General features: G+C 39.5%; 1 protein-coding gene across 25 annotated transcripts; it reads left to right on the forward strand.

Annotated features, from left to right (window-relative positions):
- Positions 1-903: 903 nt before the first annotated feature.
- On the forward strand, positions 904-22194 carry ZNF207 (zinc finger protein 207). 25 transcript variants are annotated; one of them, XR_013776533.1, is made up of 15 exons: positions 997-1189; positions 2588-2714; positions 3138-3276; positions 3831-3998; positions 4697-4772; positions 5261-5308; positions 7121-7221; positions 8264-8424; positions 9209-9301; positions 10466-10708; positions 11395-11557; positions 11714-11897; positions 12118-12197; positions 16294-16348; positions 19746-22194. XR_013776533.1 is itself a non-coding variant. In XM_079323626.1 (13 exons), the coding sequence occupies exons 1-12, from the start codon at positions 1149-1151 to the stop codon at positions 11872-11874; spliced, it is 1521 nt and encodes a 506-aa protein (XP_079179752.1). In that variant the 5' UTR covers positions 996-1148; the 3' UTR covers positions 11875-11897; positions 16294-18201. The 25 variants fall into 25 exon arrangements, 14 of the variants coding, with proteins under 14 accessions (XP_079179749.1, XP_079179752.1, XP_079179751.1 ...); XR_013776528.1 differs by lacking the exon at positions 12118-12197 and having other exon boundaries at positions 996-1189; XR_013776529.1 differs by lacking the exon at positions 12118-12197 and having other exon boundaries at positions 996-1189; positions 19749-22194.
- The last annotated feature ends 1795 nt before the right edge of the window (positions 22195-23989 follow it).

The following is a 23989-nucleotide window of genomic DNA, read 5'->3' on the forward strand; positions in this document are numbered from 1 at the left end:
TTCCGTGTTAAAACACATTTGTTAACTCGGCCTTGTGGCTACCAGGTCGTTACAGAATCACAATCACAGAATCCTTTGGGTTGGAAGGGACCTCTGGAGATCATCCAGTCCAATTCCCCCGCCAAGGCAGAGTCACCTGGAGCAGGTGACGGAACACATGGAGGAGGGTTTGGAATGTCTCCGGAGAGGGAGACTCCACCGGCTCCTTTTGCAGACAAGCCCCGTATGGAGCACCTGGGAGCCCCAGCTACAGCAGGGCCACTGCAAAGGGTTGGATGTGACTGATGACTGGACTTGATGATCTTACAGATATTTTCCAATCTTAATGATTCTGTGATTCTCTTCTGAGCACCTGGTGGACCTGTGGTGAGCTGGAGAGCCATGGGGGTAACACAGACACACACCCGGATGGATTGTCACTGTAACAGAGGGACCGGCTCCAGTTCAGGTGCAGGTAACTGAGACAGTGATGGCTCAACTCAAGTTTGTTTTATTGTGTTTTCAGGGGCCAGGCTCCCCCACATAGCACAGCCTTGCCCTCAGCGCACAGCAGCACAGGCACAGCCAGCTTCTTGCCCAGTAACATTTCATGGGGAAACACAGTTTCTCTATGACATTAAACACGAACACAAGCAACAGTTTAGGAAGAAGCAATTTCCTCTGAGAGTGCCGAGGCCCCTGGAACAGGTTGTCCACAGAAGTTCTGGCTGTCCCATCCCTGAAGTGTTCAAGGTCACATTGGACAGGGCTTGGCGCAGCCTAGTTTAGTGGAAGGTGTCTCTGCCCACGATAGAGGGGGGGAACGAGATGGGCTTTATAACCCCTCCCAACACAAACTGCTCCGTAACTGTTCGTGTGACACATTCAGGTCCCTCAGGCAGAGCACCCACCGCCCCCACTGAACAAAATGGCGGCGGCGGCGCGAGGCATCACGGGACAGCCCAGTGGGGGCGAGCGCGGGCGCGTCACGTGGGCGCCTCCCCGCCCTGCTGGCGCGGTGCATTCTGGGAGTTCGGAGGCCGCAGCGGTGCCTGAGGGAGCTCGGCCGCCATTTTGTGCCTCTCGCTCAGTCCGGGGCGGCCGCGCGAGCGCTGCGGCTCTGAAGGAGCGCTCGGTTCTCCTGCTCTGTAGGTCGGGGTGAGGCCGCCATGGGCCGTAAGAAGAAGAAGCAGCTGAAGCCTTGGTGCTGGTATCCTTCTGTGTGGGACACGGTGGATACGGAGAGATCGGGTGGGGGAGGGGGGCGGCGCGGCCTGGCGCGGTCGGGGCTCGGTCGCGTCCTGTCCTGTCCCGTCCCGTTCCGTCCCCTTCCTTCCCCTACCGAGATGGGGCTGAGCCCTTCTTCTCGCGCTTCTACGGTTTGTCTGGGTGCTTGGCCCTGTTCCAGCCTGTGCTCCTCGGGATGGGCCCAGTCCGTGCCCTTCCTGCGCTCCCCACCCCCGCACGGCCCCGGGGCCGCCGCCTCCCTGCGATCCCTAAAGCCGGGACAGCGGGAAGTGGAGAATGGGCTTTATCCCTTGCGAAGGAGGATTTTAAAAGGAAAAAATCCCGCTACTAGTAAATACATTTATTCACGGAGGGATGAGGTTAAAAGAGAATTTTTAAATTTTTTTTTTCTTGATGGGGGGAGCTTTCAACTTTGCACCATAATCATGCTTAAATTTTAGGTATCCTGAAATATTGGTGGATTTTCATTTGATCGCTCCTACAGAATGTGCTCACTGTTGTGGAGTGATTACAAATCTACCTTTTCTCTTACGCTTCTCTCCTTTAGAATTGTTTAATAAAGAAATTTAAAAGGTGCTTCGGGATTTTTTACCATTTTGTCTTTGAAGGATTTGTGCTTGTTTCAGACATAAATTTATTTCGTTTTGGTGGAAGCAAGACACACATTGTGTTAGCAATGTTAGCATTTTAACATTTTCTTAATAAATAGCAAATGTGTATTTGTCTCACCTAGGAAAATGTGTGGACTGTTTGCTGAAATATCAATGCTGACTCACAGAAAGGAAATGCAGTTTGTCTTTTCTGTTACACAGATGTCCAAACAGTTCTTCACTTAAAATATTTTTTCTCAAAATCAAAGAATTCTTCAGTTACTGCAGCAAATTATGCTGTGTCATAAAAATTGATAGCTGGATAACTGGAAGAGGAAGAGAATATTTATTAAAACCTTTGTTCTCTTATGATTGTTAGTTACTGGTAATTGATTAAAGAGCCACTTCTGAGTCATTTGCATAATTTCCCTTTTGCTGTTTCAAGCCTGTTTCTCCTTTAATGCTGTAGCAGCATTCACACCCCTGAAGAGAAAAATGGGTAGGACTTGTAAACCATAAGTCAAACAATATGGAATCAAATGTTGATTCTGATTGTGAGCAGAGACCTTCCCCTTTTGTACCTGTGTAAAGAGATATGTGCTGGATCAGACAAGGATGTTTGGTTTTAGATATCCATGGAATATTTGTCACCCTTTGAATGCTGAGAGATGCTTCTTGTGCTTCAGGAAAAGTCACACTGGTGCTAATTACCTTAGTCCTATCTAAAAGGTCATTTCTAGTATTAAATGTTTCCTTAATATCTTCAATAGGTATTGTAATAGAGATTTTGATGATGAGAAAATCCTTATACAGCATCAAAAAGCAAAGCACTTTAAATGCCATATATGTCATAAGAAACTGTATACAGGACCTGGTTTAGCTATACACTGCATGCAGGTAAGGAGTTTTAGATTTTCATGAGCTTTTTTTACAGTATCTAAAATTTAAGTGAAATGTCCTTAAGAAGGTGGGGGTTGGGGGCTTCCAGTGTCTTTAAAACTGGTGAGAAAAAGACATCAGTGCTTGCAGCACGGGAGTCCTGCTGTGTCAGCAGTCAAATGGCCACTGTGCAGCAGAGATCTTGGTCAGGAGTTTGTAGGAGTGAAGGAATTGTGCTGTCTTGGGTTTTTCTGAGTTTATGTAAGATGGTTTTAGGGGTAATAGTAGTTATCAGAGATTAGGAAGCAAGATCAAGAAAATGCTTGGCCAGAGAGATTATTCTGATTAAGAATGTTCCATTTCTGTATTGACATGCCTGAAGAACATTGAGAATTTATCCTGAATTGTGGTCAGCGGGATTTGTTTGTTTTTTTTCTTTAGGTACATAAAGAAACAATAGATGCTGTTCCAAATGCTATTCCTGGAAGAACAGACATTGAACTGGAAATCTATGGAATGGAAGGCATTCCAGAAAAAGATATGGAGGAACGGAGGAGGTTACTTGAACAAAAAACTCAGGGTAAGGTGTGATGTGCCTGGTAGTCTGTTGTTTCCCTGGTGTGTTCCTTACTCAGTTGTGGCACTCAGGGTGGGATTTAATCCTTCTCTGACAGCAGCTCCAGGCATTTGCCAGCCATGTGGGAGGCTGGGAGGGATTTTTCCTTTCCTGTTCAGAAGTAGCTGCTGCCAGAGCAGCTACAACAGTTACCTAGTGAATGTGGGTGTGGTCATTTGTGAAAGTAAGGAGACGAAGGGCTGGGGGTAAAACTATCCTGATGATTTCCAAATACTTCAGTTTCTTTGCTGTTCAGCATACCTTAGGTTGAACTGCTTTGGTTTATGCTGGACAGTGTGATATTGACACAAGGACAGATCCCTCTGTATGTTCAGGGTCATGGCCGTGTCAGTCATGTTCCTTCCCTTTATTTGTGGCCATAGATGAGCTCTCATGACATTGTTTCTTTGTATTTCTGTGAGTTTTTGAACACTGACAAGGTTTGAATTTTGCTCTTAGTTAATTTTATAGAATATAATATATGTTCAGTTTGACCATATGCATTGTACTGTTTGCAGAGAGCCAGAAAAAGAAACAACAGGATGATTCTGATGAGTATGAAGATGATGAATCTGCAGCTTCAACTTCATTTCAACCCCAGCAAGTTCAGCCACAACAGGGGTACATTCCCCCAATGGCACAGCCAGGTTTGCCTCCTGTGCCAGGTGCACCAGGGATGCCTCCAGGTGAGAGGATGTGTTAGGTAGTTGCTGAAAGCCTCAGTAGAAACATGAATTGCTGCTTGTGTACTTGAATAATAATTTGCCTTTTTAACACTCGGGTCACAGAATAGTTCTGTGAGATGCAGATAAGCAGTTTCTTCATTTTCTTCCCCTGTTCTGTGAACGAGCACATCCTCCTTGGTGTATTGGATTCAGATACCTAATGCTGGCATTTAGATTGAAGGCATGTGGTAGTAAGGCAGATTAGTGCTTCAAACAGAAGTCTCCCAGTGATAGGTGTTCATGGTGTTTCTAACAGGGTTTTAAAAACAGGGTTTTAAAAACAAGGCAGAAAGGTTGCTGTGTGTGCTAACACAGAACAGGCTGTTCGTACACAGGCCACAGATACAATGGGGAAAGAACTTTGGTCAGTGAGTGAAGAATGGTCTCTTCTTGTAATAAGATGTCTTCTTTGGGGACCACTAAGAAAATTTGCAATCTTGCAGGGCTGAGGACAATCAGTCAAAGCCAAATTTACCAATATTGCACCGTTTGTAAGCAGTATTATTTCAAAACCCAATTGATTATAACGTCCAGTAAATAAAAAAATTATCCAGCAAGCATTTACCCAATAAAGCAGTTATCCAATGCAAACTTATTAGATGATATTTATTAGCAATTGTGTGTTATCAGGGTTGTTGAAAATTTATTTTTCTTTTAAGGTATACCCCCATTAATGGCAGGTGTTCCACCTATGATGCCTGGAATGCCTCCAGTTATGCCTGGAATGCCACCTGGGTGAGTAGTGAGAAAGATTTAATAATTCATGTTCATATTTGCATTTGAAACTGTAACAGAAAAAGTAAAGCCAGTTTTAAAAATGTACATAGGAAAGTGTGGACTCCATAAGTTAAATATTAAGACTAAACAAAGAAGTGGATGGCTGTAAACCAACATGTAAAATATAGCCAAACTGAGTTTATGAATAAAGTATGTTGTCTTTGTCCTGAATTAATAATTAGTATGTAGAATATATTGATACAAAATTTTGTTGTGTTGGTTTAGAGCCTTCTGTGAGCCACTGTTCCCTTGTTTATTGCACATATGTTGTGCATCTGGTTGTCATCAACATAACAGGGAAAAAAGTACTAGATAGTTTATATTTTTATTGTATTTTGGGCAAAAGATGTTGGTTTTTATGCTTGTTTGGGGTTGACACCATACCCTATCACAATGTGTTTGGAAATTCACAGTTAGATTTTTGATTTTGTCATAAATTTTCACAGATTACATCAACAGAGAAAATACATGCAGTCATTTTGTGGTGGAAACATGTAAGCATCTCATTAATGTAATTCTAGGTACATTCATTATGCCATTTTATGTTGTGTTTTTTATTAGCTTGGAATTGTTTTATTGAAAACCTTTGAATATTGCCTAAGAATTTGGGGAAGGTGTCTAGTTAGGTTTTGTTACTGTATCATACATGATTTTATGCTTTTATCTAAACAAATACTAAAAAACTGTATGTGAAATGCATTCTACAAAATATTAAATAGACCCTTAGAGACTTAAAGCCTTTCTTAAACCAGAGCTTGAACAGCTCCATATGCTCCATCCTTGACACTGCAGGACATTTTGCAGGAGCTCAGTTTAATCTGAACTTTATGTTCACTGAGATGAAACCTTGTTCTCTTCTGAGACATAAGTGTTCATTTAACAGTCTTTGAATTTAAAATTCGTATTATAGTCAAACATGGTGTGGATGCTCATCAGAACTTTAGCTTTTCTGGGTGGAAACTCAACAGAATTTAATCAGGTTGTCTGACACTTAGTCCTCATTAAATTCCTTGTTAACTTCAGGTGAACATTACGTTACCTGTAAAAACACAAATGAATTTGCCAGAACTTCACTGCATTTCATTTTGGAAGGAGAAAATTGTGTTGCATTATGCTTTTGTCTATTCTAATCTAAAATTTCATTTACTTAACCTGATTAACTTTTGTTTAAAAGTGACCAAAGAATTAGGAAACAGGAAGCAACTTTGGTTTTAGTGAGACATCATTCCGATCACTATCTGCAGTTTCTTGGGAAGTCATTCTTCTGGGGCAGCAGGCAGTGAGCATCCAGCACTTCTTTTGATGTCTGCTGGGTGGCAAGACTCACTTTGCCTTCTCCAACCAAAAAAGAGACAATGGGTCTTTGTTCCCAGTCTTTGCTGCTTCTGCAGTGGTTGTTCCCTGTGTAGCAGTGATAGATGAGTTTAGAGCAGAAATCAGACTTTCCAGAATGAATGCTCACCTGTTAATGGATTTGATCTGATAACAGCAGTGGTGAAAGTGTCTTGACTGTCATATCAACAGAAGCTGCTTCTCAGTGGGGTTTTGATTTGTACTGGAGTGCTGCAGATCAGCTTATCTTGATCACTAAATTAATAAACTTTTTTTTTTTCCCAATCCAATTTTGAATGTCTGCAAAAAATTAAGCAAACTTAAGATACACTTGTTTGTTCCTTGTGAAGCACTCATGCATATTCATCTAGGAAAATAAACCAAACTAATTATTAATATGGAGGAAAAAATGCTACAATGTGGACTTCTCATGTCAAAAAAAAATCAAAATCCCACTTTATCATTAGTGTATGGAGTGTTTTCTGTAACAAACTCCAGAAGCTTTCTTGCTCTATGGTCTCTGCTCTGCTTTTGTCAATATTTTTTGGATAGTTGTACAGCTCTAGGTTATCTGCCAGTCAGTGTCAGAGAGGACACAGAGATGGGCAGTGATTGTAGTGTGATTGGAGATAGCTGGTTTTCCTACATTCAGACACCATGAATCTACTGAGGTCAGGTTCTTGGAACACTGCTGCAGCTAATAGTCTGAGAGAGATTTCAAGAGACATTATTCTGGAAATGTCATAATAGAGAAAGCAAAATCTTGAGAAATTGAAGTTTAAATAAGTATTTGGTGGTTTGGGTGCTGGGTTATGTTTTGGTTTTATTCTTGTGGAATCACTTGGTTTGGAATTGCCTTTCTTGAGAGCTTCTTGAAATTATTTACCATTAATTTTTATCTAATACAGGATGTGCCATTGGTCTTAACACATTATCATGAGTGTTCATACCAGTGCTCATTTTCTGTTCAATAGGATGATGCCAATGGGTGGAATGATGCCTCCTGGGCCAGGAATCCCACCTCTTATGCCTGGTATGCCACCAGGTAGGTCAGGGTTGTCGAACTCGTACTATGGTGAGAGTTTAATTTTATTTATTTATTTATTTATTTATTTCTTTATTTCCATTAAGATTTAGGATTTATGTAAAGAACATACAGATTTGTGCCACCACCCATCACCTTGGTGTGGTTGGATTGCCATAGAAGCCATTCTTGTGCTGAGGGGGTTGATTTAGGCTTCTGATTATAAATAATTGTTTGAGTTTTATACCGTTGTTAGAGTTAAAAATAGAATACAGTTTTTTGGTTTTATTGCACTTTCTCACACTGTTGTGTTGCCTGGTCTCTCTTCATCCCTTTTTTAAATTAATATTTGTGTCTGCAGTTGGAAAATAGTAATGATTGAAAATGTGGAAATTGCAAATAGTGTTGGTGGTTTACCCAACTGAAGAGCCTGCAGTGTGAAAAAACTTAATTGACATATTGGTCTCTTATCATAGCTAGAAGAGATGTTATTTGAGCAGCTCTAAGTTTGCCTGGGTGTTCCAGCTGACCAGCAGCTGTGTGGTAACAAACAGGGATTTGCTGGTTTGCTTGATAGGACCCATGGGAGCTGTTAACTTCCCACTGACTTCTAGAGCTCAATGCACACCAAATGCAGGTGTTGTGGTGACACTATATCAGCCACTTGGCTGATGCCAGCAAAGCTGGCAGTGTTTTGGTCACAGTTCTGGTACTGTTCAGAAACAATTTAGTCTCTCTTAGATTTTGGAACAGTATCATCCATGCTTTTGGCATTGTAGGTGCAGTGTGTCAGAAACAGTTACTGCATTGTATTGGTTTATTGAGAGCATAAACGTCATTATTGCAGCTTTAGTAAAAAACAACTTAATCCAGCATTGTTCTGAAGTGTTTAAGGTTATTGCTCATGCGTGGTCATTGACTTGTGACTGCTGTCATTACCCTTTGTCATCTGTTATTTTACAATTGCCTTAAAATGCATGTTGTAGTAGGAAACTTTGTTCTAAGGAGCACTGGGGACGGGATATTGGGAATAATAAAGGAATATTGGTTCTTCCTGGAGCCTGATCCGGCGCGCGTTGTTTGTGGTTTGCAGGGATGCCCCCGCCTGTTGGGCCTCGGCCTGGCATGCCTCCAATGACACAAGCACAGCCTGTTACAGCCCCAGGCATTCTGAACCGGCCTCCAGCTCCTGCTGCAACAGCCCCAACCCCACAGCCTCCAGTTACTAAACCACTGTTCCCAAGTGCAGGGCAGGTAAAGTATCCCAGAGCCTGGAATCTCTTGTTACGTTCTTCAAACATCCACTGTGTCAATAGTGCCTATTTATTATTGAAAAGGCCCAAGAAATGATTGGTTCAGGTTTTTATTTGGGTTGTTTAAGTTAAATTTAGTGTAGTAGGGGTTGAATTTTAAAAGATTCTTTTGTTTGTCTTAAAACAGCTGTGAAGCCAGACAGAAGTTCTGTAAGCACTGGGGAAGAAAGGAGTAGGCAAAACACTCTTAAAAGTCTTTAGTTTGTTGTCTATAAGGGAACTTTGGGTGGGTGAAGAGATGTGTTAGCTAAGGAATCTGATTGCATAGAACTCTACCTTCAATTTGCAAATTGAAAATCTTGACATGGCTTGTTCTTGCTGTTCTCATAATGGGCTCTCTACTGATAAATGGACGAATTTATTCTGTAGTCTTGTTAAACTCGTTAATCATTGCCCAAGTTAGGAGGTTTTTCACTTGGAAATTTTAGGAGTACATCAGTGTAGTGAAAAGTTCATTTCAATGTTTTGGGGAGGGAAGTGGGGAATTGATAGTGGCTTGTGACTTCTTCCCTTTGAATGCACTTTGTTTATAGATCCTGGAGTTTTTACTTGCTTTCAAGTATGTTGCAGAAGCCTTTGTAATGTATTGTTTGCATTTTGGGCGTCTGCAGGGAAGATACAAGTTTACAAAAAGAAAGGGCTTAGTATAAGAAATCCTTTCATCTGGATATTTTCCACCCATTTGTTTGGAGACTTTTCACTGTTTCCTTTCTTTTATGCTACAGATGGGGACACCTGTCACAAGCTCAAGTGCAGCTTCCTCCAATTCAGAAAGTCTCTCAGCATCTTCTAACGCTCTGTTTCCTAGCACAGCACAAGTACGCAGGAAGTCACAGTTTAAAACAAATTGCTTTGCAACTTAACCCTTTGGACCGTCCTGTAAAATCCAAAATTACCTAAACATCTTCAGATAATTTCTGTTGTATTCCTGATTATGTTTAGCTGGTAAAACTGTAGAGTCCTTGATTATGAGTTGCATCTTACCAGAAATAAGCATGTCAAAGTGCCCAATTTTTCTTAGTATGAAAGAATGAAATGTAACATCCTGGTTCTAAAGGGTTAAAAGAGCATGAAAGCAGTTAAATGCATTTTAGTGGGCAGTGGTTAGCTTGATGCATGGTGAAGGCTTTTTAGTTTGTTGTTTAATATGGCACATCATAATGTAGGAAATTTTAAATTTGCATTATGGTGAAATGGTAATTTTTTTTTTGACTGGGAGGTTGAGTTAATTGTAAATATGCAGTGACTAGAAACAAAAGCATTCTCTTACAACTAAAGTTTGCTGTGGAGATTGCTATGTCTTCAGAGACAGCTTTGCAAAACAGACTTTGACAGGGTTTTTGTAGTAGAAGAGTAGGAGATATGAAATGGGGATCTGTAGTGGACCTCTTAACCTGCTTCCATTGATTCTTCATTCACAAATAAGAGAAAAGTTCTGTGGATAGACATAGTACTTTGTGAAAATACTGCAGTGTGTTCATAGAAAGAATGCTTAAAGCATTTGCACAATAGAGCTTTCTTAAATATTTGATTAAAACATTTCTTAAATACCTAATTTTAATGAATACTAGCACTTTGAGCTGTACTCTAAGCTAATGGTTGCTAAAGTATGTTAATTTAGTGAAAGAATAATGAATTTCTACTTAGAGACTCCTAAAAATGGTGGTTCAGGAAAGATTTACACATTTGCCAAATTCAGGGTTTGAGATAAAATAGTGGGATTTTTTTTCTTTGTTGTTCCTTTTGTTGTGGTGGCTTTTGACCTGCAAATTCTAGACTTTCCTCTGTGTGTGTGTATATGTGTACATACTGGGGTTATTTTGTCTTGGTTTCAGTTGCTCTAGTTTGCAATAAGGCTGAACTTTACTTTTGTCAAGCTTATTATAATTATGTATCTCACTGGAACGTTTCAGAGGTCTAACAGTCATCATTTATGTTTTCCTATGCTTTCAGAAGTATTAACCTGTCTCTGTGTTTCACAGGCTGCAGCAGCTGTGCCAGGGCCAGTTGGTACTGATTTCAAACCTTTGAATTCTACACCCGTGACAACAACGGAACCCCCCAAACCAACATTCCCTGCTTATACACAGTCCACAGCCTCAACCACTAGCACAACAAACAGCACTGCAGCTAAACCAGCTACATCTATCACAAGTAAGCCTGCTACCCTCACAACAACCAGTGCAACCAGTAAGTTGATCCATCCAGATGAGGATATATCACTGGTAAGTTAATATGTTCTCATTGTTTTACTGAAAAATGCGATTTATGATGATATGGCAGGTTTAATGGAATTTCATCTGTGCTGTGCATTAGGTGTATTTTAGTAAAGGTGAGAGTGGAAACCATGCAGAATAAATGTAACTGAGAGAATTTCTTTGATTGCAAAGTGATGACTGGCACATTGCAGTGGTCTTGCTGCGGTCTAAGCCTTAGTTTTAGTGGTGATGGGAAATCTCCCAACCAAAAATACAATTTGGACTTTTACTGCATGTGTCTTAAACTTGAAGTTCTCTTAGTCTGAGTAATAATAGAACAAGAGACTGAATGGTTTGAAGTTGTTACGATGCTGTTAGAGCAGTTAGGAGTATGGAATTTATGGATAAAACAAATGAACATTAATTACAGTTCAGCAATCTTTAGATTTGTGTTTTTAAAAGAAAAAGCGTTATTCAGCTGGGGAAAGGGGAAATTTTGAGTTCCATGCAGAATGCTTGAATTGGTCTGTATTAAGGAAGAAAGTCTGCAGAAAGGGAGGGCAAATCCTACTGCTGCTGTGTAATGTTATTAGTAGTCTTTGAATTTGTAAGGTAGTTAAAATAGTTTAGTATTCTACTTTGCTGCACCTCTGTTTAATTTGCTTTCGGTGAGTTTTAACACAATGTGTTGTGGTTGTCTCTTCTGGTTTTAGGAAGAGAGAAGGGCACAGTTGCCTAAATACCAGCGTAATCTTCCTCGGCCAGGCCAGGCTGCCCTGGGTACTCCACCAGTTGGACCAATTGGAGGTATGATGCCACCACAGCCAGGAATTCCTCCACAACAGCAAGGAATGAGACCTCCCATGCCACCTCATGGTAATCATAAGTTTCCCAGCTTCCTGTTCTTGAAAAGATTTGTGAAGTTGCCTATGCTAGTAGGGAGGGGTGGAGCTTTTCACAAAACGCACTTCTCACTGTTTAAAAAATAAAAATTAAAAATTATTCTTTGCATCTTAACTGTTCTGTTTATAGGTCAGTATGGTGCTCATCACCAGGGCATGCCAGGATATCTTCCTGGAGCAATGCCCCCATATGGTCAGGGACCTCCGATGGTGCCCCCGTACCAGAGTGGACCTCCTCGCCCTCCGATGGGAATGAGACCTCCCGTCATGTCGCAAGGTGGCCGCTACTGATGCTCCTACTCACGCTCTAATAGGTTTGGAGATTAAACCTTTTCTCATCTTGTGCTGTTAATATAGCCGAGCTTCCGTCAATTAAGGCTTCATTGTGACTTTAAAAAAATAAGTATCTTCCCACATGCAAGGAGCTATTGGACATTCTTATTTTACATGGGAAAAATTATTTGGAATAATAACAGGAACTTTTCCTGATGTTGCAATTTATACTGTATGGCTTCTTTTTCATGTTTCATCTAGGTTTTTAGAAGTGAAGTATAGTAAATATGGTTCGTTAAATTGTGAAGGCGCTGGAATTACATGAACATACCACCTTAAAGGCAAGTTCTGTAATGTTATGTTGCTATTTGTGAAATGATGCCTTCACAGCACTTCAAGTGCTGTTGGACTTCATGTCCCCAACATAGTTTGGTGAGGGCTGTAACTGTTCCCAACTACTTGTACATTAAAGTCCGAACTTGTAACAATATTTAATGTATTTAGAGTTCCTCCTGTTCCAGGGTTTAAGTAAACTGACCCACTAAGGTCATGTGACTTTTCTGTACTGTTATAAACTTCATTGTAATAAAAGAGGAGAAAAATTTATATGCCTTTTTATTCGTGACCAGCTGTGGACAACTGCCTGAAAGGTTTGTACAGACGCATGCCGTGGTGGCCATTGGTGTAATGAACACAATTATTGGTGCTGTTTTGATAAAGTCTGAATTCCTTGTTCTAGAAGTATCACTCCTTAGCTGTATGTCTGAGTAGACAAAGACCTGTACACTTATTAACTGACTCCTCAAAACTGAGGCTGCAGGAGGCACATCCTAACTCTTGGTTGTAACTTCTCTTAATGCGTATGTTTCTTTATTTGTGCTTTCTTGTCCTCAATAAATTTTAAATTATTTCTAGTCCTGGCACTTGTTTGTAGGATGTGAAAGTGCCCTGAGATACATCCTAGTGCCAAGGTATGTCCCATTAGTTCACTCTGCAACTGATGCTTTTTAATGTGAAAATGGAGGTGAGTTTTAGGAGCCGTTTAGGTGAAGATTTCTAGAAGCTTAGGTGCATGGCACATGGGTGAGTGACTTCCAATTGATGTATTGAAGTTGACCTGCAAAAGAAAAATAGTAGCTTAACCCTCTTAATGCATAGAAGAGTCAAAGCAGGCAAGAGTAATATGTTACATGCTGTGTTTTTACTTTGAATGTTCAGAATTTTGTATTTTGGCAGTCTCTGAAAGGTGAACCATCTGTAACCATCTGTTGCGTGCTGAGATCAGATGTCTGAGATTTCTTGAACCATTCAGTGAAAGTTTCTGGAGTAAGAGACTTTTTTATCCCACAGAGGTCTCTCTATGAGTTAGCCAGTTCTCTCTTTATAAGAGTAAAGCAACAAGTTCCTCTTAAGGTTGTAATTAAATCTGACATCATGTGTTCCTGTGTTACACCTCTGATGAGAACATAGAGGGAGAGTTTTTGAAGGGGAGAGAAGTAAGACCCTCTCCAGCCTCTTCTCAACAGGGAAAAGAATGGTGAATTTTTCATTTGCAGGTCAACTTTAAATACATGTGCCAGCCTCAAGCCTCTGCAGTTTAATTAATGGGGATATCTCTTCTTTAGGATAGGGTTAGAAGGATCATCAGCATTTTTGTGTCATTATATTCATAGATATTTTTGTAGATGATGGAATTTTTCCACTTAATTATAATACTGAGCATTATGGCTCTTTTTCCTGGAAGTCTTGCGGTTTTTTAGCTGCACTAAAGTACCTCATGTGGCTTCATTGTTACTGTCTCTTAAAAGTGAAAAATACAGTATAGCTAAAATACTACAGTGTCTCAGCTTCTGACCTATGGTCACAGAATATCTCAAAAGCACTAGAGCATTCAGTGCAACCTAGTTACAGCTGAATGGCCTCACTTAACCATTAAGAATTGCCAGACACTTCTTTCTGAAGTGTTTGGCAGTTTTAAGACCGTAACTCCAAGCCTCTGTTGAGAAGCAGTTCTCTCTAATCACTGGTATCTACTGATCCCCTGTCAGATGTGCAGTATTTGGCTTGCAGATGTGCTGAGTGGGCCTTGATGTCAATTTTTTTGTTAGCTCTTCATCTTGCTTTAGGCATAAGTCTAACACATAAAACTTGTTTTGCTGAGGAAACACTTTTATATTCTGGTTTTCTTCTGTTTACCTAATTAGGATAATTACAAAACACTGAAGAAATTTTTATGATGTCTTATATTTATATTACTTATAAAATTTGTACATTATAAAGTGATCTTAACTACTGCTTGTAAAACTATAAAACTTCTTGCTTTTTCTGAGGATCATATTGCTGCTCTAAGGATGCTTTGCCCTTCTGCCCCAGTCAAGTAAATTCCTTCTTCCTTTGGTGTCTTTCTGTAATTTACCATATGTTGTTTTTAGACCCCTGCTTTTCCTGGGATAAAACCTTATTGCATGCACTGTTAACTCAGCATATTCTGCAAGTTGTATTAATTAAGTTTCATTCTTTTAAATGGTGAATGTCTCATTCTGATAATGATACCATTTTGTAGCTAATACTGCATAGACTTCAAGCTTGAATGCGTTTGAGAATGATCTTTTCTTAGTAGTAATGTTATAAAAATCCTCAAGTAAGTACTGCCACATATATTTCATTGGTACTTGCATACAAGCAGGTGAAGAATTTTTCCATAATTTTCACGTGGATACTTTCCTGGTCCTGTCATTCCTGTGCAATAAGAGCTGTGATGTGGCTGCCTTTAGTGTTCAGTTACTCTTGTCTCTTGTGTGATTCTTCTGTAAACAGGCACGTGTTTCAGTGCCTGTGTTGTCTGTTGGTCCCTGCCTTCATTTCTTTGGATACTGCTTCTTAATGTTCAGAGAGTTGGATTTATGGTGCATTTACTCAAAAACAGTAAAACTACTTTGAATGTAATACTTGCTTGTATAAGGACAAACTTGGTTTATAGTACCAAGTGTAATCAGCATAGCTCTGCCACAAAATCCCTGATGTAATGCAGCCATGAAAACAGGGTTTTGCTTTAGTTAATCTCTTCCTGGAAAGAGATTGCAGAAGCCTTTATGATTACAGAGAAGCATATGTTTTATAGCTATTGCAGGACTCTAGTGATGTAAATACATAGGCAGAAGCTTTGTTTGTCAGTTGTTGCCCAAATTTGCCATGGCAGATCTTGCAGTAAAATTCACACGTGCAAGTGCATTTTGACCAGTCTTGAAATTGCAATATAATGCAAATGTTGAATACAGAAGATTAGGCTACAAGAAAATTTCAGACACAGGTGGGAAAATAGATTTAACAAAAAATATGCCAGTATTTATAACATCTAGGATTGTATAGAAGGTTCTCAATTATTTTATGCATGGTCTCACAGTATCATAATAAACATATCTCATAATCATAAGAATGATCTTTAGGGCAAAATGGATGAGACTGATGTAGAAGAACCTTGGAAAAGCCTGGGTTAGTTTTTTAGAAGTCTTTATATACTCTTCCAAACTGCTATTAGAATAGCCTTGTGCCATTGGAAAGTTGCATTAAAAACACTTAGCTGGCATATGTAGGTTGAAAATTTTTTCTGAAACCTTTGGATTACTTTTTTTTCTTCTTCCACAGATGATATTTTAGGTGCTGATAATCAATTTGAGGCTGGGCTGTTTATTTAATAACAATGGATAACTCTTCCTCACTCTGTGCATGCATGAGACAGTGTAAACAAGCTTCTAGAAACATTCAGCTGCATCTGCCTTCTGTGGTTTCTGCCAGTATTTTAGTCTGTGGAGCTCTTGAGCAGTACTGACACAGAACTGGATAACTTACTCTCTTAAAACATGGATGGAATTGAATGGGATAGATAACCAACAGTTATTTTATAGGAATCAATTCTGGATACAGGATGAAAGCTAAAATACTAAGATTACTTCTGTTTTATGAGCAGCAAGAAGGGCATTATGACCTTTGGTTAAATTGAAACTGATATACTAGTCCATGAGGTGGGGCCACAATTTCAAATTTAACTAATGACACTTCTTAGTAAATGTCTTAATAATTGTACTGGTCTAGTTTCTACATGAACACTGAGACAAGGGTGGACATTTTCAGTGACTGGTGGAATCTTTAACTCAACTTTTCATTAACTAGTACAAGAAATACTATCAGTTATGGGAAAAATGCCCCAAGACAACTGACTGACGTTCCATTGATCAAGATACAAAGCAAAACAAGCTGTCCAATTCAGAAATAGCTACCAACTACAAAAAATACTGTTTGGGCCTAACAAAAGAGGTGCTATAGCAGTCATTTTCTTTTGTTTGCTTGATCACTGGAATTTTGTTAATTTTGAATGCATGTCTTTCACTTAATTGGGTCATGTTTTTTCTAAAATTTAAATTTTTCTTCTTCCTATAGCCCTGCCATAGGACAGGCTGAGGCAGAGTCTCAGTGTTGCCCTGTTCAGTCTGAGGCAAGTGGGATTTACTTTATTCATTCTGGGGGCTTTCACAGCTTTATGGCTGTTGGATATTTATGTCCCCAAACTTGCAGCAAGTTTGGTGAAGGCCCCTAAATTTATTTTAATTTAGGTTTTTTATTCTCTTTTGGTAGATGGGCTCTATATTAATATTTATCTTTTTATTATCACTGTGTTTTTAAGAGTCTTAAGGGGAGGGAACCTGTTTTAAGATGTGTGGGTACCTTTTCTCTTAATGGAATGCATTTCCTTCAAGGCTGCTCAGGTAGTCCTTAAGCCACACTGCCCCTCCCCATCTTTCCCTGCATTACATTTGTGCTGTATTTGTTGTTGGGTTTGCTAGTGTGGATTTTGTGTAGTCTCTGAATTGGTGGCATGTAAGTACCAATTATTAATGTTTTCTCTTCTGAGGAGGTGTATCTATTGAAAAGCTTAAAATAGGTTTGAACTAGTAAGTTAATTGCTATAAAATTTTGTAGCCCAAGTTACAGAACACAGTTTCTTTGAAGAAGGTTAAGATGTTAATACTGCTGCGTGTGTGAGCTGCACCTCAACAAATATTAATGTAGAGCCCTGCAAAGAAATAGGAATGAGATCCAAGTTGGTAACATAAAATAGAAGAGTGAGAAATGAAAGGTTTTTCAGTTTGCCAGTTTCAGGGAGAACCTTTTCCTCAGTCTCTCATAAACATCAAATTTGAGATTGTTTTGACTATTGCAACAGTAATAACAGTTGAAAAACTTTTTTTTTTAAATCTTGTGAAATTGTGTTGCATATTCAAAATTTGCTTTATTTGAAGTTCCTCCTTTTACACAGTGACTAGCAAAAATTTCTACCTTTTGTGAAGAAAAAGGTGCAGAGTCTGTGAATGCTTGAGGTTGCTTGAAGACAACTTCAGCTTCAGAACAGCAGGTTTTGCCCAAGGAGGTCTTGCAGCATATCAGCAGTGAAATAGTAAATAAACAAATGTGGGAGTCTTGATTTTTTTTTTTTTTTTTTTAATATTTTGACATATTTTTTAAGTTTGTGGTGAGACTTTTTTATGAGCATAGATCTGTTTTGTTTCTTCAAGATTTTGCTAAACAATGAGCCCTAATGGAATTTCAATTAATTTTAATTCAAGTCTAGAGTTGTAATTAATTTAGAAGAGTAGTTTGCACATTGCTGTTAATACCCTTGTTTGTACTCTGCCCTTTGCATTTTTCCTGTAGAAGGCCCCCCCTCAAATCCCTGTCTGAGTGGAAAATGGACATGTCCATATTAACTGTTTCAGAATGGTTATTGAGCATGGTCTTGCTTTGCTAATTCTCATTGTGATGCTCCCCCTGATAACAGTGATGATGAGAACAACTCTTCAAGATAGACTACTGCAACTAGTATTTCTTTCACTTGCTTAATTTACAGGAGCATTTGGCTTAGTTCTTATTTCCATAGAATGTCTTAAGGAAACTGTTTGACTCAAAATAATACATTGTGGGGCTTGTACTTTCTTCAAGTATCTGATTCTCTTCGAGTCTCAAAATAAAAAATAGGCAAGTTTCAAGTGCCTCTTTATTTTGAGGGATGAAGTGTGTTCTTTAGTTACATTCCAGTAATGCAGCTCTCATTGCAGCAGTTTGTGTATCACAAAGTTGTACATCTTGCTGTTAGTGAAATTTCTTTACTAAAGGTGACATTATTTCAGTGACATGACTTACAGATTAACAAAACGAGGTCTTGGAGCTCATTTTTTTTAAGCATAAATAGGGGCACATAACTTTTTTTAAGGAGATAAGATTACTGATACTCTGCTAAATTGGGTAAATTTGCACCTGATCTATAAGACAAGAAAAGTAACTTGGAGATGTGGTAAATAAAGTATGTACCACACACAAAGAGCTTTTAAAGAAATCTGTATTTTTGCAGTCCATCAGACCATGGAAGCAGTGGTAGTGAGTGGGTTCTGTAAGAATGCAGCTGCCTGTGACTGCTGTTTTGTCTGTCATGGCTGGGCTAGGTTGGAAGTAGTTTAGAGAAAAGAAAGTTTTGGGACAGCCATTTAAGGGATCAAGATATGACTCAAAGTGTTTGTAAAGTGTAATGTACATAAAGGTTCTTTCTGGAGTTGTGAAAAACACTTGGTGAGAGGTTTCTGGCACACTGTAGGCAGGAGCTTAAGCACAGTCTTGATTGCCAGAGCACGGATTCCCAGTAAGGCTGTTACAGGAAATGCAGTTTTACTGCAGCCTTGTGAAGTGTGGCTGAGGGGGCTGAGCACTGGAGCCTGCTGCTTTGGGAGCCAGCCATATCCTGTCCTGAACCACAGCATCCAGGGTGTTATCCTCCAGCCTGTCCCTGGCCTCCTGCTGAGTCACTTTGGACTGTCCCTGGTATGGATAATTGCAAGCCTTGCTATTTGTATACCTGGACACCTGTGAATAAGTGAGGCCCTTGCCTTTGAACAAGTTTACAATAACCTCTTAAATTCTTATGGACTTCCCTGCAGTAGGGACAGCCAGCAGCACTGCTTGATTTAATGGCACTGAATTTGACTTCTGCAGAACTATTGTCTTGAACTTACCTTAGATTTTCTTTCTTGAGATTATAAAGCAGTGAAAAAGTTTTGATAAAACGGTAGAATTTTAATGCCAATAACAACTAAAAGCAAAGAAGCACCATGACAGTGGAAGCTTGAAAGCTTCCTTTTAAATGCTCTTGTTAGCAGTTAAACTGTCTTATACAAAGTTTAAGCTTCTGACATATTAAAAATTTTTTCCTTAAGTTTTGTCTAAATCTCTACCATATTCCCAGGTGCCATATTCAGAAAGGGGACATGGGTTGTAGAATTTCAACTTCTGCTGCTCTTAATAGCCAATATGTATAACTGGTTTTGGCTAACAGCAATTTGAATTACCAGAAATGAATGCAGTACAACCAAAGGAAGTTATTTCAACATCTCCTAACTTAGGAAACTAGGTAATGCTTTGAGATAAAGACATACAGAGCTTTTTCTTTTCTCTTTTTACATTGAGTTACTTGTACCGAATTCTTTAGCTTCTTTCTCATAAATTTAAGTGGGAAAAAATACATTTTGCTCTTTTACTTGTAAAGTCCAAAATAAGAAAACACACTTTAAACCTTTAATGAAGGAACCTGGCAATGTAAGTATTGTAATTTCCTTTATGTTTTTAGTTGGCAACAGGTGACCTGGTTAAACTTACGGGTTGTGTATGAAAAATCAGAAGGGCAAATTTAAAGTAGTTTCATAGTTGCCTTTACTTCACATGCTTTTCTTAAGCAACAAATTGCAGTAATTGGCAGCTTTTTTTCTTTTTTCTTTTTTGTTTTAATAAAAAACTAAATTACGGGTTGAACACTTTGGTTTAATACAATTTGTGTTTCTGTTAACTAGCAGCAGAATTTCAGCATTTGCTACTTACTGGTAGAGAAGAAAAATTCCACAGAACTGCCAGTACAGGTTAGTTTAATCTGTAAGTACCTGATGTTCCTATTTGAAATAATTTGTTCAAATGATACCACTTAAATACCTGAGGGGAATTTTGGTCTCTGAAATGTGATTGTTACCTACTACTGATTCCAGTAGTGAGTGAACAGACTAGACTTTTTTGGAAGTTCTGTAATGGATTTAATTATGCTTGTGGACAGGTAAAAAATATCTGCAAGCACCTATAAGGAAAATTTAATACAGAATCTTGACAAGCAGCCTTTGATGTTACTGAAGGGTGTGAAAATCTGAAGTCAGAATCACTGTGCTAACATGCCAGTTATTAATGAGGCTGTTTTTTACCAGCAAACCAGCAGGATCCTTTGTTTTATTGGGAATTAAGCATTTCTGGTTGTAAGAATCCATAGCAGTTTGTAATCTTTCCATTTTCTTCAGCTGTTGCTAATTACCCTTTCTTACCCACAGATACATACTTTGTTAGGCTGGTAAGCCAGGAGATTGTTCTTCTATGCTTTTTTAATTATTACTTTTGTTAGCTCATTTCAGCACTTCAGAAGCTACCTATGAACATGGTTTTGTCCAGCTGTTTGATCTTACTCCAGATACTGTTCTGCCTCTATTTTAATTCTGCCCTTTCTGTATTCTCAGAAATTATTAAGAAACCTTAACATAGGAAAGATCCTTTGTGGATGGATAAAAGATGCAGCTTTCTCTGAAATGGCTGCATACATTCATTTCTATTTAGACTTTGTATATCTCTGCATATCAGCAGAAGAGATAAAAACTTTCTCTGTGCTGTAGCACAAAGCAGAGATCCATTGCTGGATGGGCTGTAAGGCTATGCTTTAATTCATTTTTTAAGGCTATGATGTCCCACTCTAAATTTGAGGGCTTTTGACATCACTGGTGGATAGTACTTAGTACTGGGGAGGTCATAGTTCCATGGTAGCTGAACAGGCACTTCAGTTTTGCCAGCTTGTCTGAGGGGTCTAGGGTGGGTTTGAGTGACTCTCCACCTCCAGCATAATTGCTTGTCTTAGGGTTCTGAAATCTTAAAGGGTGCTGCAGAATTAATCATAAAAACATACACAGTTTCAAGGCAATTGTGTCTTCCCAGGTTTTGGAATAATTGCACTTGGAACCCATTGCCTGCCACCTTCTCCACATCTGTTCTTGGTAATTCACACTAAATTGCTTTATCTTCAGTGAGCTATGGGCAAATTTTTGACTAATATTGCATAGGTTTTTCTTCCTGGAAGGGGAAAAAAAGGTTAATATTTATAATTTAGCTTTATCTGTGTTTGCTTAATGTTAATTGCAGGTGTCCAAGAGTAAAAGGAATACCTTGTTGTGAGGCCCATTACCCTGTTAACAGAATGTATCCATATTTCTTACCCCCTCTGTGGTTCACCCTAGCTGGTACTTAATACAATGCTCAGTACTAAGTTGGAGTGAGTAACTATTTTTGGCTGCTCAATTACCTTATCAAGTCCTGGTTTTGACAGTGGTTGGATGCAGACCTGCACTATTTGTACACCAGCCTGGCAGTCAGTGGGGTTAACTAAAGGGCAGAGTGTGTTCCACAGTGTCTTTAAAAAAAAGTGCATTTCTCCAGGGTAGATCATAGTAGAAATCTGGTAGAATATAATCTCTTTATGAAACTTTAAATGGCAATTACTTATGGTACTTTTTGGTAGAATAAAGTTTATTTTCTTTTGAGATAAAACTAAATACTGGAAATTTGAACTTCGATTACAAGGTGAGCAGTGTTAAATTGTAGCTCAGCTTCTGACATACCATTAGAGCAGCTGTCCATTGTAAAGTGGTTCAGCAGTCTTCAGCTCTGGTACTGTGTATTTGGAACAGTTTGTCATTTCCCACTATTTCCTTAGACTCCTTGCTGACTCCCTATTGCCCTTTAAGAGTTTCTTGTCACTGTGCAGCACACCAAAATGAACCAACTCCAAGCTGTTTTTAGTACCTTCATAAAGGACCTTTAGGCACACGAGAGAAGTGTCCCCTCTTGGTAGCAGTATGAGCACAGAAGTTAGTGTGTTGTGAAGGGTCTTTTTTTCTGTAACTTCATACTGGTAAGTGGTATGAAAGGGCTGAGATTACTAATCTTTTTTAAAAGGCAGGTGGTGGCAAAATACTGAAAGTGAGAGACTGGTAAGTATGTGCATCACTTCAATGCATGCAAATAATAGTAGCAATAACAAGCTTAATTTTATAGCATTCAGTTTCCAAAGAAGATTAAAAGAAAATATGGAGTCAACATCATTTGCATCCACTGGGAACCTTCTCTGAACTGTTCTTCAGGAATGGGTCATTGCACAAAAAGCCTTCTGTAATGTGTGATCATTTTGTAACAGTCTCTGATTAAACAGAAGTGAATTGCAGTTTCTGTGTATTTTTTTTCTCTTCTTGAAAATCTGTTTAAATTACTACTGCAGTAGATGTTTTGGTTAGAATAACTTAGTGCCAGCTTTTTGATTCTCTGTAAGCTGCAGAGACACATTTACGTGAGCTCTGACTTAAAGTGGGGACAAACACATGAATCCTAACTTCATAACCTGTAACTTCCTCCTGCTGTTGATGCTGCTGGTCCTGCTGCTAAGCATACTGTACAAAGCTGTTGAGGTTGGAAGAGTCAGAATATGGAGAAAAAGTTTCTAAAGTGTTTTCATAAAAGTTGGTGGCAGGAGCATGCTGGGAGATGCTCTGTTCTAAACCCGTTTCGAGCAAAATGCCAGATGAGGCAGCTTGGGAGATGGGTGTCCTTGCACCTCCTGAGTACAGAATGAGAAGGGATTACTGTGCTAGGCTGGTTGGTCTTACTTAGCTACCACTGTTCACCTCCAGTTTATTTCTGAGGGGTGGCAAAGGAAAGATAAATGGGTGTTTTAATGCTATCACATGGAGTAATTGCAGGCATTTTGAATTGGGTACGTGTGACAGGTGCAGTAGAGAACCCTTGAAGGAACTCTGCTGCTGTGCAGAAACTCTTAATGGACATTTGAGCTCTGGCTCTTTGAGCTCTGGCACAATCTGAGGGGCATTTGGAACTGCTTTGTACTGAGAGCTGCTTAGAGCAAAGGCAGTTGTTGCCTGGCAGGTTAAAGCCCTCCCAATGTGAACACGACTGGTAGGAAGTAGGAAGGGTGGGTCTGTACTTGCCCTTGCCCTGTGAGCCTCAGCTGGTCTGCAACATGTGACCCCAAAAATTCATCTGGAAGTTTACACTTTTTCTCTAAAACTTACTTCTTTTTTTTTTTGTTTTGGTTTGAGTTTTTATTTGTTTGGGTTTTGTTGTTGTTTGGGTTTTTGCTGGTTTTTTTCCCTATTTTGGGATTTTTTTCTGCGGGGAATGAACTAAGGAGTTTGAATCTCAACTTTTAATTTCTTAAAAGGTAGAAGTGGGCATATTTGAAAAGCAAGACCCCTGTTCATACCTCAGCAACAAGACTCAAGCTTCTGCAGTAGTGTGGGCTCCAGGGCAAAGCACTGCTGTCTGCAGAACTGAGCTGGGTGTGCAGGCAGAGTTACAAGACAGACCCTCTTGGCCAAGCTGGCTGTAATTTTTCATCATGGTAATGGTTCCTTTTCAAAAACAAAATCTGTGCTTCTGCCACAGCATTTGAGCAGGTTCTGGATCATGAGAGCAGTCACTGCTTTGCTTTTCACTCCCATGAAACTTATTTTTCAGTCCTGTTTCTGCTCTGGGTTGAAGCCATCCCAATGCCCCAGGCTAGACCAGGCAGGCTGCCTTTGCCCAGTTAGTCTCAAACATACTCCTGTCCCCTGTGCCGGGGCTGGGGAGCAGGGGGATCTCTCTGGCCATCCAGCTCATGCCTGGCAGTTGTTTCTGCTGAGGCCAGAATGTGAAGGCTTGGACTAGACAATAATCTTCATTCTTCCTTCTGAATTCACCATGGCCTGCAGTTTGTTTTAGAGTTTTTGGCTGTGCCCTGATCTTGGCTGCAGTTTGAAAAGCAAATCATACCTAGCTACTGTTGGAAGTATATCCTCAGGTAGGGTAATAAATCTCATGTAGAAATGGTAATCGTTCAAAGTGATACTTACTAGATTAAAACTAGTTATACTACAGGGATTTTGGCAATTTTAGACACAGTATCTTCTATCAAACAGTGTGAAACTCTAACAAGGCACACTTTTGTTATTAGAAGCTG

The sequence above is a fragment of the Erithacus rubecula genome, assembly GCF_903797595.1.
Source record: "Erithacus rubecula genome assembly, chromosome: 20".
NCBI classification, from domain to species: domain Eukaryota; kingdom Metazoa; phylum Chordata; class Aves; order Passeriformes; family Muscicapidae; genus Erithacus; species Erithacus rubecula.

Coding starts and splice junctions, on each gene's coding strand:
- ZNF207 (XM_079323626.1), top strand. CDS start 1,149: ATGGGCCGTAAGAAGAAGAAGCAGCTGAAGCCTTGGTGCTG. Junction 3,277..3,830: donor ACTTGAACAAAAAACTCAGG/GTAAGGTGTGAT, acceptor TACTGTTTGCAG/AGAGCCAGAAAAAGAAACAA. Junction 5,309..7,120: donor TCATTTTGTGGTGGAAACAT/GTAAGCATCTCA, acceptor TCTGTTCAATAG/GATGATGCCAATGGGTGGAA.